Below are 17,259 nucleotides of genomic sequence, written 5' to 3'. Positions count from 1 at the left end.
CTTAACACTTCTTTTTCTCCTTTGGACATTGCTCCTGTTATGACCCAAAATTCTTCATTTAGTTATTTTACTGCAGTTAATAAGTCTGTAGAGTCCAGAACTGTTTTTAAATTGTAGCCTTTTACCTCCACTCTTGATGCTCTATAAACTACATTATTCTAAGCTTGTTTAAAGCAATGTGCCCAGTCATTAGTAATATCATTACTAGATACTGGACAACAATTGTGGTAACACAACTTTTTATAATACCTTTGTGAAACCTCCACTGAAGAAACATGATCTTTACCCTGTTTTACCAAATTACAGGCTAATCTCCAACTTGCTTTTTACAGCTAAAGGTTGTTGCCAGACAACTACAGACTTATTTGCAGTCCAGCAGCTGAACCACTTATACTAAGGCCATAGGGATTTCTGGTATTGCACTAGACCAAATCAAGGCTTATATGACTGGGTATAAGGAATGTGTAGGCTTAGGTAGGCATTCTTCACCTCTTAGTGTTCAGGTGTCCCCCAGGGATCTGTATTAGACCCTATCCTGTTTCTTATTCATATGCTTCTTTTGGGCAATATCTGATAAATTATATGTTTTATTACAGTGATACACAAATGCTTTTCTGAGTTAAAGAACACTGACTGACTACATGCTTCATTAAAAAGAAAGCATAATTAGGATGTTTAATTATATTTACTGCGACACAGTATGTGAAATGCTGAATAAAAATCACTGGGCCCAGACAGGCCATATGTTTTTAAACATGGCAATACTGGAGCACTGTGTCAGCATTTCTATGTATTGTATAGTGTGAAAATGTCTTTGGGGATTGTGATATATTTTTGCCATATTGCCCACTCTTATCTGAACAGCACTAAATGTAAGGTGACTCCTGTAGGCCAGATTCAAAAGGCTGAAACAGAAAATATTGCTGTAAATTGTCACTTGATATCGCAGTAATCTTGTGTGGTGCAACTTGGGGTAAATATGGACCATATATTATCGTTTGATACAATTACTTCTCATTCTATTTGTTTGCTGTATTGTGAGTCGTCCAGTTAAGAGCATACAGAGACTTCGGCATGGTCAGAATTGCACGGCACACATGTTAATGTCCACATTCCAGCTTTAGAGTTTTTGCATTGGCTACCCATTAAACAGAAAACCCAGTTTAAAACTGTACTTTTGTTTTTTTCAAATGCATGTCCAAAAAGATCCTTTACAGGGAAAAAGGTTAGCTAACTAAAACAGAATATTTGGAGAAAATGTTACACTTACGCTGTTGTAGCTCTTTGAGCTGATTATTGATCTCTTCTTTCTCACTGGCCAGATTGGCTACATCCACAGTTAGAGTGCGGTTGGACTCCTCTAGCTGATCATACACACAACAGAGAAAACACACAGTAAAAGTTGGGTCCTAAAACATTAGTTCAAGCTACACTCTACCTACATTCACTGGCTATTTTATCATGTACACCTACAATTAGAGCCAAGAGCGCCTCTGTGATCACAAACTGATCACTGATAAAAGGCTAGAGGACACAAACTGTCTATGGAAAAGTATGATCTATAACAGAGTGGATAGCTCCAGTCCTGGAGGGCTTTACTCCAGCGCAGTTAGTTTATGCTCAAACCCACCTGATTGAGTTAAAGACCAGGTTTAGTAAGAAACTTTGAGCAGGAAAAATCACCAAAATGTGCTGGACTCTGGCCTTTCAGGACCTTCAGTGGACACACCTGAGCTACAGTCTCTGACTGTACACTTACATAGTGTACCAACATGTGTCTAACTTAATTGAGTGTGCACAGTGTTTAAAAACCTCACTATAATACACTCTTAGGTACAGATATGTCAACCTGATAAGCTGATCTCTCTCTCTCACCGAGCTGATAGTATTGTCCTTGTCACTGAGCTCCTGTCGGTGTCTTGCTATCATATCTTTGATCTCCAGCTCTTTCATGATTTTTTCCTTCTCCAGGTCCGAGTACTGCTCCTCAGCGATGGAGCGCGCCAGCTGCTCTGAATCCGCCTTTGTTAGACTTGCCTCCAGCTGAGCGGCCAGAGAGTCCCTAAACACACACACACAAATGCACCTATTTCAGTATGTGATCATGTGTTAGAAACTGAATGGACATTTTTTATATCACCGCCCAGCAGTAGAGTATATTTGTTAATGCAATGGTTCCCAACCCTTGCCTTAGAGTACCCCTCTTCGACACATTCTACTCTGTATGTTTTTCCTTTTCAAGCACACCTACTTCAACTCAGGAAGGGTAGTTTATGCTGGATCAGGCACCCAACATGCCTGCACCCAACATGCACAGAAGGGGTACTTTAGGTACATTAGTGGGAAACACTGCAATAATACATTGCAAACCTTAAAAATGTGATGTGTAATGAATAATGAGTGACACTAGATGGCACTTTCAGTACATTTCTGATTTTAAAAAAAGGTCTAGAACTTTACTTCTTTATTTAGTCTAGAACTGCTCATGGTGAGTGATGATTTGTGCTGTACAATTTTAAAAACCAAATTCAAGTTTTTTTTAATATCTTTATATCATTTATTTCAACAAGTTAAAAATCAAATCTTAAGATTTGCCCTGGATGTACCCATGATATAACTTTTGAGAGTGCACAATATTTGCAAGGTCTTTTCAGTGTGTTTGACTTTATTATCATTTCTGTCGTTCTGTAGGCCTTCATCAGTGGTCACTTTCTAACCACAGGGTTACTAACAGATGTATATGTTTGGTTGCTGAACTGTTCCGAATTAGTCTCATATACACAATGTCTTTTTTACCCTGGTGTTTAGGCATCACCACAGAATGTAATAGTGCTTCTAATTGTAAATAAACCAACAAAAAAAAAAGACATTCACATATTTAAAATCAGTTTTAAAACTTATAAGATTTAAATGTCTGGTAAAACATCAGTTCTAGACAACTGTGCAATCTTGGGGTTTGTGTGTACTGACATTGCCTCTATTCCTTCTGAGAGAAGAGAACAAACTGATCCAGCTAATTAGGCACATTAGTGGCTTTTGAATACTAAAGCCAGATGTTTTAGATTTAGGCATGGCATTAAACTACACAGGGGTGCTATTCCAGAAAAAGGAAAACATTGAGAGAGCACTGGTATGGTCCACACACACACACACACACACACACCTCTCTTCCTGTAGATCCTCCAGTCTCTGCTGTGCGTCCTGGTACAACTTCATTTTTTCATCACATTCCTCCTTCAGCTCACGAATCTGAGTCTTATACAGGTTCTGCAAGCACAAAAAAACACAAATTAGGATTTTCTTAGCTAGCCAGATTAATTTAAGTCCAAAATTAAGCCTGTCCAAAATGAGGATAAGAACGTTCAGACAGGAAAATCTTTACTTTTAGGCTAACATTTTCCAGCTGCAGTGAGCCAGCGTTAGTTTTGGGCAGAATACTTCATGAGAAATTAACTAATTTAAATGAAGTTACACAATTTTCAACACTATTTGGGCTCTCATCCCTTGCTGCTCCCACAATTCACTCACTGTTGTCACATGAGCTAAGCATATAATTAGTCTTATGTCAATAACAAGATCTTTCACATCTGACTATAATGTGGGTAACCACATGATTTTCAGTTAATGATGTGTGTGTCCAGTCAAGTCAGTAAGCACCAATGTCAAGCTTATCACTTGTGAGCTTATCCACTACTTAGGGGAATAATCAGTTCCATCATCCCTCAAAAGTGTTTAAAAATGCTGAGATTAAAAGCTGGGTCATCACATTATTGGTCTTCTTAGGCTTTGGCAGAACTCATTAACGCTGAGACTAATAACTGATCATCTTCTTCTTCTTTCGGCTGCTCCCTTTAGGGGTCGCCACAGCGGATCATCTGCCTCCATCCTGCCCTATCCATTGCCTCCTCTACTTTCACACCAACCATCTCCATGTCCACCTTCACTACATATGACTGATCATCACTTTGATTTATTAGTCTACTCAGGCTTTATCAGAGCTCAGTAATGCTGAGATTAATAACTGATCATTGCATTGATTTATTAGTCTCCTCAGGCTTTATCAGAGCTCAGTAACACTGAGATTAATAACTGATCATCACTCTGATTTTATCAGTCTACTCGGGCTTTATCAGAGCTCAGTAACACTGAGATTAATAACTGATCATCACTCTGATTTTATCAGTCTACTCGGGCTTTATCAGAGTTCAGTAACACTGAGATTAATAACTGATCATCACTCTGATTTTATCAGTCTACTCGGGCTTTATCAGAGTTCAGTAACACTGAGATTAATAACTGATCATCACTCTGATTTTATCAGTCTACTCGGGCTTTATCAGAGTTCAGTAACACTGAGATTAATAACTGATCATCACGTTGAATCATCAGTCTACTCAGGTTTTAGCAGGAACTTTAGAAGCTGTTTTTGATTTCTTGACCATGCTAATTTTAAAGTAGTTAATAAACAATCACTGACAGTGTTTCTTTTAAAGATGGTATACATTTTTGTAGTGGGTAAGTATTCTCAAAGTAATCTTTTAAAATGTCAAAAGTATCTGTGTTCTGAATGATGCCTTTACAAAATGTAATTTTGAGCAAATACAGATAGATATTTAATCGCTGTATTATGAGAACATATTCTAAATACTTGTATTTCGTTACATCCCAGCTCTGGTATTACTATGTGGAACACCCTTAACTCACACGCCCTCACACGCCCTCACACGCCCTCACACGCCCTCACACGCCCTCACACGCCCTCACACGCCCTCACACGCACTCACACGCACTCACACGCACTCACACGCACTCACACGCACAGCAGCCACAAAAATGGCAAACATACTGTGAAATACTGCTCTGCCTCCAGCTGGTCCTTTAACTCCTTCAGATGGAGCTCAGAATCTTCTCTCTCCCTGATTGAACACAAACAAAAACTTGCATCTCCTTTTTTTAAGTGGGCGTTATGCTGGATTACTTTTACCTGATGAGATCCATGATTTTAACACAGTACAAACTTGCAATGTCCATAACTGTCCAATTCAGACAATGGCTTTGTACCTGGCTAAACACAGAGCAGACCAGTCCACCTCACATTAATAGAATAATAAAATCTGCTAACAGACCATGTGAAGTGCATATATACACAAGGACCAATTAAATCTCTCACAAATTACCTTACAGAACCTCCTCTGGTAAAACTAATCCAGCTCAAATGCTGCTTTACACAACCTAAGTGAATGTGTAAATCATGAATAAGGTTCAGTACATAGAAACACACCTGCGCAGCTCCTGGTTATGTTTCTCCAGGCTGAGTTTGAGCTCCAGCAGGTGGTTCAGCTCTTGTTTGAGTTGTTTTTCTGAGGAGCGCAGTGTGCTGACCTCCTGTCTATGAGCTTTCAGATCAGCTTGAGACAGATTCCTCCGTTGAGTCTCCTGCTCTACGCGCACAGTCAGCACATCCACCTACAATCAAACAGAGAAGAGTTTGCTGAGCATATGTTACACTCTCTAATTTTAATACAAATAAGGATGTAAATGAGCATATTAACTGATAACCAACTGTATTTAACGTCCAATAACTATCCAAAACTATCTGAAAAGATGATTTTATCATTCAAATGGAGGAAAGGTTTTGAATTGAATGCTAAAGGGTAGGTAACTAATTCTGTTGGAAATATTGATTCTGCTAAATCTTTTAAAAAGTTCGAAATAATGGCACAAATTTTCAACAGGTGATGGAACAGCTACAACAATGTGCCATGTTGAAAACAAACATCTGCAGACATGTTGCCCATGTTCTCTGAGAGAAAGTGTGATGTGAGGCAGTGTGAGTAAATCTCATGTGGGTGTGTAAAATTATAGAGAAGGAAAATACAGCATTCTGACTGGATATTCTCCATTGAAAGGAAAATATCATCCAAGTCATAACAACTCTCTCCCAGATAAAAACATCTTGCAACATCACCCGTTAGTCTGAAGTCCTGTTCAAACAAAACTCTTCTGCATCATTCATAGCAAAAATATGTAAATATACATGCATCGTTGCTACAGTATAGTATTTTTCTATGACGGGTTCTCTAGGAATTAACTAAACACAGCCAACATGTAGAGTGCAAAAAGACAAATGCAGGCTCCTGCTTCAGACAAACCTAACAAAAAAAGACAGACAGACAGAGAGACAGACCTCCTCAGTGAGTTTGTTTTTGTGTGAGCGCAGCTCCTGCAGCTCGTGCTGGGCCTGTTTGTAGTCGCAGTCTAAAACTGAGTGATGTTTCTCCATCTGCATCAGTTTACCCTCCAGCTGCTGCTTAGCCAGGCGCTCCTCCTGTAGTTTACGCTCCATGTCTGAACACACACACATGCATACACATAGATTTCTCACTGAGAAAGAATACAATGTCAAACCAAACTTTATTTATTTCATTAAGAGGAAGCATCTTTACAGTATTTGGAGGCTTCTCACCTCTCAGCACTTCAGACTTGGCCTCCTCGATGGACTGGTTGAGTTTGCTGTGGTCAGCAAGGCGAGCTTTAGTGGCTTTATGTTCCTCCTCCTCCTGCTCCAAACGCTGCTGGACAGATTTGAGTTTGAAGGAGAGGTCTATTTCCTGCTGACTTCTTACCTACAGACAGACAGACAGGGGAGAGCGAGAGAGAGCGAGAGAGAGAGCAGGGTCTCCATTAAAAAAAATTGCTAATTTTAAGTTGGTAAAACAAAAAAACAGTGTTTCCATCAACTTCAGTTACGTGCAAATTACTGAAGATAACGTGATATGCTTGTGATGTATGTCAGGACACGAGAGGTGCGCTCCATTTACCTATGCGGGACCTATTTACGGAGCGGCAAAAGCAGAGAAACCTTTTTAAATGGAATGTCATCTTGGAATTGGACCAGGTCTTAGGTATGTTATTGCATAGTATATCTACACTTACAATAAAAATGTCACTACAATTTGCTGTAGCTGTTGTTACTGAGGGCAAAACGTTGATTGTGGATACAGAAAATACATCTAAATTTGATCATTCTTTGTCGCGATATCCCACGTGTTGAAACGGTGCAACTTTTGCTCACTATGTGTAGCATAAACAACGGTGGAACCTTTACTAGCTCTGCCTTCTGACAGCTCTCTGTCAGCTGTACACCGCTGTAGCCCTAACAGTTTAGAGACGCTGGGAGGAGCGGAGCAGGCAGCGGCCCATTTAATGAGGGCTGAGTTTGCCCACCGGACCGCTGCAAACGCCAACACAACAGAAAGAAATGTTTTAATGGTCTTTCAGTTTTAAACAATAAAACAATGTTTTTGTCCAAAAGGTATGAAAAACACAATGCACCCTGATTCATTCAATGCACACACAGATACACAAACACAGATTTAAGACAACTTACCTTCTCCAGATCGGTCAGTTCCTCCTGTAGCTGTCTCTTCTCCCCCTCAGCCTTAGAAAGAGAACTTTTCATCTGTTTCAGCTCATCCTCCAGACCTGAGACACGAGCTGAAAGACAGAGAGAGGGAGAGTAAGAGAGAGAGAAGAGAAAGTAAATCTAACCCACCAATGGCCTCAGAGGTGTGTAGGACACAGAGAAGACCAATGGAGAAACATTCTCTCAGGTCTGAAGCATGACATCAGGTACCTGCCTCTGGACTGTGGGCTGAAAATATCACTGAGCCAGTGTTTACTCTCCACAGAAGAAACTCCACCCAAACACAACAGCAGCACACATTCTGGAGAGACAAGGGTCCAGTGTGTGTCTCAGAGAGGGAGGAGGAAATACAGCACTAGAGACAACCTTATACACATTCTGCCTTTACACACACCTATCAGGCCACAGAGATTAGGAAGTGATCATTAGAGAAGTTTAAAAACTATTTCTAATAACATCAGAACTCCAGGCAGATATACACTCAGACGGTCAATTTCTCAGAGAGGAATTAGCCCAAGTCTAGGACTACAAAGCATTCTGAGGGGAATTCTCCATGGAAAGGAAAATGCTATCCAGGGCCAGTCCAAAAAAAAAAACAAAAAAAAAAAAAACGCCCTTATAGTTTATAGTTAATCTCATCCAACTTTCTTGCTGTCTCCTTAACTGGCAGTACATTTCAAATGCAAACACACACTACATACTGAACTCTGTGACTGTTCCTAACCACTGTATTGTTCATGCTGAGACCTCCCCCTGACTGTGATTGGTCCTAATCACTGCGTTGTTCCTTCTGAGACCTCCCCCTGACTGTGATTGGTCCTAATCTCTGTGATTTGTCCAAATCACTACACTGTTTGTTCTGAGACATCCTCCTAACTGTGATTGGTCTAACGCAGGGAACCTGCATCTAGCCATGTCAAGATGTATGTAGAATTCTTTTTAAGTGCACTTATGGCAGCCTCCACTTTTTCCCCTCACACTTGCTCACTTCATACCTCTTTCCTTCACTCACTTCCTCTTCCTTTCCTCCCTCATTCCCTCCCACACTAACTCCTTCACTCAGTCATTGCCTCCTTCACTCAATCTCCTTTACTCACTTCCTCACTTGGTCACTCTCACACTCCTTTACTCACTCTCATACTCCTTTACTTCCTCTTTCACTCACTGCCTGGCTCACTCTTTCTCTCACTCTCTTTGTCTTATTCACTCCTTCCTTCCCTTTCTCATTCTCTCCCGCCCTCACTCACTTGGTCATTGTCTCCTTCACTCATTCACACACTCCCCCCACATTCTTCCTCTTACTCACTCTATCCCTTCTTTATTCTCCCTCTTCTGCTCACTCATTTCCTCCCTTGCTCCGTCCCTTGTTCACATACTCACTCCCTCCCTCCTTTACTCAGCCATCTCTCTTTCTGTTTATGTCTTACTCACTCCTTCCCTCACTCACGTCCTCCTTCACTCACCCTGCAGGTCGGTGATGATTTCGGAGCTGTGGCTGCGCTCCCTCTTCTCACCCTCTAGGGCGTCCTGTAGGCTGAGCTTTTCCTGTTCCAGCCCCAGCTTGCTGTTCTCCAGCTGGGTCTGCCGCTCTTGCAGCTCCCGCAGAGAGAGCTCCAGCTGTTGGGCTTGCTTTACAGCCTCACCCTGAGCTTTCTTCAGACGCTCAGATTCCTTCACTTCCACCTGCAGCTTAGCACTCACCTCCTCTAACTACACAGAGAGAAGGAGTGAAGGAAAGAGAAGAGAGAGGTGTGAAGAAGAGCAAGGAGTTCAGACAATATTTTATCAGCTGCTTTTTAAATCCCTGTCTGTGTCTTACATCATATTAAACACTGCACTGTAATGAAGGTTGAGTTCCACAACGGGAGTTCAAATAAAGAATTATGCATGTTGAATTAGCTTTACCAGGTAAAATTCTGTAACTTGTAGTATAGAATTTCCTCTAAATAACCATAGGTAGCGCAGACTAAAATGATGTACACATTAGTGTTATGTGGTGTGGTACTCAATAACAATAACAAAGCAAATATAATGCCAGGTTTTGTTATTACGTTAATGTCAAACAAGACTGCTACCACTGAAAGTGCTGTAGGTTCAACAATTAATAAATCCATCTCAATTTAATCAGTAATCATTTAAAATATGTCTTCAAGTAAAATGAGCTCAAAGAGAGCTCAAAGAGAGCTTAAGAGCGTGCATTTAATCCGGGGGCTCTGAAATGTAGCAGCGGGCACTTACCTGTCTCTCCAGGTGGATGTTCTTCTCAGTGGAGATCTGTGAGTTGTGGCTCTTCTTTTTCAGCTCAGCCAGCTGCTCTTTCAGACTGTTCACTGCACAACACAGCAGTCACGTTAAAATGCTTTGGATGTATGAAAATATAAATGGTAATGTGGACTGCACAGGATTGGCATTGTAACTTTATAGGCTGTTAGCAGATCATACAAAGCAAGCATGTGATTTAGTGGTCAAATAAAGCAAGTAAAAGAGTTGAGTCAAAGTTCAAAACTTGTCTGGTGTGCAGGGGAGTGTGTCCCAGTTGTATACTTAATAAGTATAGTATTACTTAATTAGTAACTCTAATATGAAGTTTACAGATGCCAACATTGGATATACTCAAATAATCAAACATAAATATCACTTTCCATTAGTACAACAGTGCATTAATATCCTGCGCAATCTTAAAATATTAAGATTAGTAACAGTGTAGGGCTCCACAGTAAATCATATTTTTTCAGTTTCTGTGCTAAACACATCATTAAGCGCTGCAATGACAGAATGGATCATATTACCTCACATGTTCAGCACCAGAGTGATGTAATTAGATTGGCACTTCACTGAGTGCTCTTCCACATGAAGAATACCTTAGCTATTCTGCTAATTGGCCAACTATAAAACAAGTGCGCAACTCAAAAACTACTCCATCACGAACTCCGAGCCTGTAAAATGTATCAAATGTTAAGATTGTTCTCACGGCCAGTACTGTGTGCCAAGTGCGTGAAGCAGTAATGGATTCTGTCACAACAAACCTGCAACACCACAAGGAGTTTTTAAATTATAATATATATTTGATAATTTGTGTGCGCTTATATCAGATACACATAAGAAAAGGCTGTTCAGGGAGTGCTGTTTCTCAGCCTTTCAGTGCCCAAAAAATATTCTTGCAGTATTGATGTAAGTGGCTGTTAGTATTTCATTTCTTTTTATTATTTATTTTATGTTTCTTTTCATTAACATTAAAAGAGAGAGAGGTTAGGCAGCCAAAAAAATAAAAAAAAATCACAATTCTTCGAGCACATCCAGTCAGAGGCATACAATTTTAAATCATAACTCACAGCTTGTAATATCAACACTGTGACACCCAGCAGCAACTATAATGTGCAGCCCTAGTATACAGTATGCATCTTACAGGATTAGTCTGTATTTAGTATGTTAAAAAAAAACATATGCAATCAATACATTTTCTCACCTTCATTCTCTAATCCTCGCTTCCGCTCTGTCTCCAGATCAGCTTTTCTCAGACTCTCTGTGTTCTGGTGCTGCAGCAGAGCTTTCTCTCTCTCCAGCTTCCTCAAAGAGTCCTCCGCCTTGTGCCTAGTGCTCATCTATTCAGAGAAAGAGAGAGAGAGAGAGAGAGAGAGAGAGAGAGAGAGAGAGAGAGAGAGAGAGAGAGAGAGAGAGAGAGAGAGAGAGAGAGAGAGAGAGAGAGAGAGAGAGAGAGAGAGAGAGAGCGCACAATGTTGTTCAGTGGGAATTCATACTTTGTAAGTGTCTTACTACACTTTTGGCAACACAGATTTAATTACATTCTCAACAAACTACACACTGTCAAATCTTAAAAAAAAGACTGGAACGGCCAGTGGAAACAGTGCTGTAGCCAAATGGCTCTGCTGAAGGGAAAATGGGCTTTCAATTTCCAAACTGAGATCAGTGTTGAATCCAACATCAGGGGATAAAAATCTCTGAAAGCTACTTAAGAAGATTTATGCATCACCATACAGAAACTATTAAGCATAAACGAGCCCAACTCTCTTTCAGTGACTTTGGCATTAAAGGGAAATATTAGTTTACAGTAAACATGTCCTCTACAGAGAACAAACCCAAATACTAATAACTTAATATAATACTTATGAAATAAATACTTAATAACTACAACTGAGTGGAGCACTGTGCCAACAATGGGCTGAATGTTTCACCAGCTCATCTGTTCTCTGAATTATGAATGAATAGAAGTTCTATTCAAACATGTCCTGGATGGCACTCACACACTACAATACCAAAGCAAATTCCTGGCATGCGTCTTTTATACTTCTGAATCTAACAGTAAACGCCAGTACAGAGTTGTAGCTTTGTTAAACATTTGTACAAATGTTAAAATAGCGCCATGAGAGTGAAAAAACTCACACCCGATATCACAGGTTCAGTATTTCTCATTACAAAATAGCTCAAAATAAAGCTAGCGTGAGCCATTATTCCAAGAAGACCCTGAGTATAGATTTTAAAGGGCCCATATCTTGAAAAACTACATTTTCTCCACTTCAATGAATTGACAACAGCAAAAAACATCTTGGTTAATTCTTAACAATAAAGACAGGTGAGTAAATGGCCATGTAAAAAGGATCTGTGGACTCCAAGTCTCTTACCTCCTCTTCAAGCTCCTTGGACAGTTTGTCTAGTCGATCATTTGCAGTTCTGGTGAGATAGAAACAGTTAAAAATTAGTCATTTTCACAATAACTGGAGGAATTATGCACACAACGCATTTAAAATGAAACAGTTCTGCACAAACTGAATGTGACTGTGTGTCCAGCTGTACCTGCATTTGCTCTCCAGTTCATCCTTGGCTTGCATCTCATGTTTGAACTTTTCTTCTAACTTACTCAGCTTCTTCTGCAGATCATTAGACTAAAGAGAGAGTGCAGAAAATACATATGCATTCACTGTAAGTTTATGTAGCTCAACTACATTAAAATACACATTTCTGAAAACGTAGAGGAAAGTTTTGGCAGTTTTGGTTACAGTTTGGTGGGTTTTAAGCCTGAATAGGTAGTTGCTGGTATTGTTTGGTAGGTTTTAGTATTGATAAGTAGTTGATGGTATAGTTTGGTAGTTGTTGGTGTTGTTTGGAAGTCCTTGATACAGTTTGGTTTTGGGCAAGATCTAGTAGTTTTTTTGTATGGTTTGATAGTTGTTGGTGTGGTTTAGTAGTTTTTGCTTAGGTTTGTTAGTTTTGGCTATAGGTTTAATAAATCACAGGTTAACAGTAACAAAACAGTTGAAGTTTAACTTTGTAGACTAAGTAGACTAAACAGACTTAAAGACTAAAGACTAAAGGCCACAGCTACTTCAGCTGTGCATTGCTTTTTTGTTTTAAGAACTGATGTTATCACGATGTAAAAATATTTTAAGCCCCATTCATGTTTCATGATGGAAGCCTTCCATGGAAGACTACAGCATGGCTTTATCAGTTTAACAAGAATGACAATGGAAGGGAAATAAAGAAAGATATACCTTGTGCTGCTACAGAATGTTCTAAAGCCAGATATTATATCAGGGCTGATTCAGGACATGCCAAGACAATACATTTTAAAAGAAAATAAGTTAAAAGAAAACAGATCTTGAGACAGATATTACAACCCCATTAAAATAAAACTGGGAGGCTGTGCACAATGTGAATAAAAACAGAATGCAATGATGTGTTATCAATTTAAATGAAGAAAAGTGTTCAAGATGTTTTTGAATATACATGCCCATTTAGAATTTGATGCCTGCAACAAGTTTAAAAAAAGTTGGGAAAGAGGAGACTTCCGGCGGCTCAAAAAAACGTATGGCAGTGCAAGTTACAGCTCCGGTATTGGCCAACGAAATCCCCGAAATTCAAGGAACTTTGATCTGGGATGAAGGGAGTGTGGTGGTAACACTGGACTCCACTCGCAAAGTTGTATGTGAAGCTGTGTCTGACCTGAAATCGGACATGAGAAAAGAGCTAACCGAATTTTGAGTAAGTTTTAGACATAATATGAAGGCGCAACTGGACGAACTGTCTACAGAATTTAACCAGAAAGTATCAGAAGTCAGATTGGGCAGACTATGCAGTGAAGTATGGCAGAGGCAGAGAGCTGGGATATTGGAGTCAAAGACTCCTTAATTCAGATCATCAAAAACCAATGAACACCCTCAGCACGCTCAACTGTCGGACCTGGAAGGTCGCTCTCGGTGGAATAACATTCGAATATAGGATGTACCAGAAGGTGTCGAGGGCACCTCCATGCACAGTTTTGTTGACAATTTAATCAAAACAGAACTGGGTGACCATTCAGAAGTGGCTGGGATAGTGTAGTGGTTAACACCTCTGCCTTCTACACTGTAGACTGGGGTTCACTCCCCACCTGGGCAAACACCCTACACTATACCAGTAAGAGTCCTTGGGCAAGACTCCTAAAACCACCTTGATCAAATTGTAAGTCGCTCTGGATAAGAGCGTCAGCCAAATGCCATAAATGTAAATGGATTTCAGCTTTGAAAGAGCTCACAGAGCGCTGGACACTAAGCCTTCAGTTGGCATGCCACCGCGCACAATTTTGGTTTGGTTCTTGCAGCTCACTATCAAGGAGAAAGTCTTGCAAGCTGCTGGGAAGAGGAAAATTTTTGTGCAAGACAAAAGCATGTTCTTTGATCACAACTACACGGAGGAGGTGCAGCAGAGGAGAAAAGAGCACGTCCCGATCAAGAAAGTATTCAAAGAAAACAAAATCCGCTTCCAAACTCCAATGAGGAAGCTGCAGGTGCACCTGCACTCGGGGACGGTCACCTACAACAGTGCAGCAAGAGAGGAGTTTCAGTGGAATCTATTCAGGTGAAAAAAGCGGATGGCATCATGGAGTGCAATTCTGCAATTTCCCTCTGGGATCAATAAAGGATTCTGATTCTGGAGGAGTCTCTGGTTAGGCTTCTCCCTTGGAGTACAGTAGGAGCAAGTTGAATGGGGAACAAATTCAAGTTCCAAGAAGGTATAAGGAAGAAACTTCGCAGTTTTGAAAGGATAAATCGAGAGCAGGAGACTAGGACTAATTCCCACCCATCCAAAATTGACAGGATTTAACTGCAATTGTAAAGAAAGGAAAAAAAAGAAAAGGCCTCGGTAAGCAAGGAAAGACAATGTTTTGTGGTTACTAATGGCCGAAACCAATAACGTGACACCCGCCACAACACTATAGTAGGGTTGGTTAGCACCCTTTCATTCTGGTTTGTTTGTTGGGTTTACTTTTTGAGTCTGCTAACTAGGGGCCCCACTATGTGGCTAATCCCCCTCAGATCTGGAGGATATAGTGACTCCTCCTGGTTGGACACCCTGTGTACTTTCTTTTTGGAAATGTATAATAGTTGCAGAGGTGCAATTGGTTTTGTTTGTCAGTGTTATATGAGGCCTGTGGGTCGACTGAGGCAGGTACATGAAAGTTGTGTGGACGAAAAAAAAAAGGTCTTTACAATACTATAAAATTATGTCTTTGAATGTGAACGAGTTAAACAATCCCATTAAATAGAGCAAAATGATTACCAAGCTAAAAATGGAGAAAATCAACATAGCCTTTTGGCAATAAACACATTTATCATCTATCGAACATGAGAAATTTTAAAATTTTTAAATGGGCTTTCGCAATACTTTTTTTTTCTCATTTAAATCAGAGAAGAAGAGGGGTGTTGCAATATTAACACCAAATTCAATTAGTTTTGCATTAATTTCTGAGATAAAAGATAAAAAGGGTAGATATGTTTAATCACTGATAACATTGAAGATAAGGTAGTTACACTTTTAAATATTTATGCCCCTCCAAGATGCAATACAGCCTTCTTTAAGAAAATATTTGACTTACTAACATCTAAAGCTCAAGGTAACCCTATTTGTGGTGGAGACTGGAATGTGCTTTTGAATACCAGATTAGATATCACCAATAAAATGAGGAAACAAAAAATGTATGTTTGAAATGCTGTACCTGTAAACCTCTGACTTTGAATAAGTCCTCAAGTATAACTTTTTTTTTCTTTTGCATTGTATTTTATTTATATGAATGCGAAACAACACAAAACAAAATAAAAAAGTAGGTTAAAAAAAGATGGGAAAGGGCAACAAAAGACTGGTAAAGTTATGTAATATTTTCAAAAATACACCAGGTTGTTAACTGGCAACAAGTCAGTAACATGATTAGCTATAAAAAGATCATCTCAGAGAGGCTGAGTCTTTCAGAAGTAAAGATGAGGATGGGTTCACCTGTATAAGACTATGCAGGCAATTCAAGAATAACATTTCTCAACATAAAATAGTAAAGAACTTTTGTGTTTCATCATCTACGGCACATATCATTACAAGATTTAGAGAATCTGGAGAAATGTCTGCATGCAAGGAACAAGGAAGACAACCAGTACTGGCTGGTCGTGATCTTTGGGAACTCTTGCAGCTCTGCATAAAAACTGACAATTCTGTAGTGGAGATCACTGCATGGGCTCAGAAACACTTCTGAAATCCACTGTCTGTGAACAAAGTTCGCCACTGCATCCACAAATGCAAGTTAAAAGTGTATCATGCAAAGAAAAAAACATATAAACAGGATCCAGGAATGCTGCCACCTTCTCTGGGCCCGAGCTCATGTAAGTGTCCTGTGGTCCGATAAATCAACATTTGATATTTATTCCTGAAATCATGCACACTGCGTCCTCCAAGCTAAAGACCACTCAGCTTGTTATCAGCCCAGTTCAAAAGCCAGCATTCGTGATAGTATAGTTGTGCACTAGTGCACACTGCATGGTTGAGAAGCACATCTGTGAAGGCACCATTAACGCTGAAAGATAAATACATATTCTGCCATTCAGACAAGGTCTTTTTCAAGGAAAGCCTTGATTATTTCAGGAAGATGATGCCAAACCACATTCTGCTCATATTACAACAATGGCTCCAGTCCAGGTGCTAAACTGGCCTGTCTGTAGTATACATAAACATTTTGTGTGTTGTGAAATGAAAAATGTGACAAAGGAGACCCCAAACTGATGAGCAGCTGAAATCCTATATCAAGCAAGAACAGAAAAAGTTTCACTTTCAAAACTATAGCAATTGATGTCCTCAATTCCCAAATGCTTACAGAGTGTTGTTAAAAGAGAAACTGATGCAACATAGTGGTAAACATGCCCCCAACCCCCATTTTAGACCATGCTGCTAGCATCAAATTCAAAATGGGCATATATTTTTCAAAAAACAATAAAATTACATGACTTGCACATCATTGCTTTCTGTTTTTATTCACATATCGCACAGCATCTGCTAAGAATAATTAAGTAATTTTGCCTTGTGGTCCATGCACATACTGAATAATATGACTTTGAAAGAAGGTATTTTTTAGGGTAAAATAACAGTTGTTGATTTCCTTGATTCTCAAAAGAGCACCCACACTAAGTCCTATAAAAATTATTTTGAAGGCTTGCTGCTGGATCGCTTAGCTAGATGAACCCATGCTGGTTGCACACACAGCATGTTTGGAAATTCCACTGCAGAGAGATTTTCATTAAAGCTATCTTTGCAATGCTGCTGAAAAAAGTGTTCATTTGGAGTCTCCCACACTGAATATGAACAGAAGCTTTATTACAGTGTTCTCTGTCTAATAACCAACCTAGGGTCTATGTAGAGGCATGAGTGATAGTGAGGCCTTTTCTTTGTCATACAAAAAATAAAATATACCAGAAAACATTTCTATGGTACTTTCCAAGAACTTAATAGGTTCTGCCTAAATAATGACTTGACAGTTTTCAGCTTGTTAAAAGTTATTGAAACTCTTTTTGCCTAAAGGT

At 39.6% G+C, this 17,259-nt stretch overlaps 1 protein-coding gene across 4 annotated transcripts in view; it reads right to left on the bottom strand.

Annotated features, from left to right (window-relative positions):
- Positions 1 to 17,259, bottom strand: part of rock2b (rho-associated, coiled-coil containing protein kinase 2b) — a 60,708-nt gene that overhangs the window by 16,189 nt on the left and 27,260 nt on the right. For all 4 annotated transcript variants that reach the window (XR_005130212.1, XM_037537977.1, XM_037537978.1 and 1 more), the window contains exons 11-23: positions 12,239 to 12,327; positions 12,067 to 12,115; positions 10,893 to 11,028; positions 9,665 to 9,756; positions 8,890 to 9,136; positions 7,391 to 7,497; positions 6,467 to 6,626; positions 6,188 to 6,348; positions 5,282 to 5,466; positions 4,847 to 4,916; positions 3,164 to 3,267; positions 1,876 to 2,062; positions 1,271 to 1,364 (exon numbers count right to left, since the gene is read on the bottom strand). Coding sequence is in view for 3 of the 4 variants with exons in the window: in XM_037537977.1 (XP_037393874.1) it covers positions 1,271 to 1,364; positions 1,876 to 2,062; positions 3,164 to 3,267; positions 4,847 to 4,916; positions 5,282 to 5,466; positions 6,188 to 6,348; positions 6,467 to 6,626; positions 7,391 to 7,497; positions 8,890 to 9,136; positions 9,665 to 9,756; positions 10,893 to 11,028; positions 12,067 to 12,115; positions 12,239 to 12,327 (1,681 nt within the window). In the remaining variant the exon portion in view is untranslated. The remainder of the gene's footprint in view (positions 1 to 1,270; positions 1,365 to 1,875; positions 2,063 to 3,163; positions 3,268 to 4,846; positions 4,917 to 5,281; positions 5,467 to 6,187; positions 6,349 to 6,466; positions 6,627 to 7,390; positions 7,498 to 8,889; positions 9,137 to 9,664; positions 9,757 to 10,892; positions 11,029 to 12,066; positions 12,116 to 12,238; positions 12,328 to 17,259) is intronic.

Source organism: Pygocentrus nattereri, chromosome 4 (assembly GCF_015220715.1).
Source record: "Pygocentrus nattereri isolate fPygNat1 chromosome 4, fPygNat1.pri, whole genome shotgun sequence".
NCBI lineage: Eukaryota > Metazoa > Chordata > Actinopteri > Characiformes > Serrasalmidae > Pygocentrus > Pygocentrus nattereri.
The sequence above is the reverse complement of the archived record's forward strand: the minus strand, read 5'-3'. Positions and strand labels throughout refer to the sequence as shown.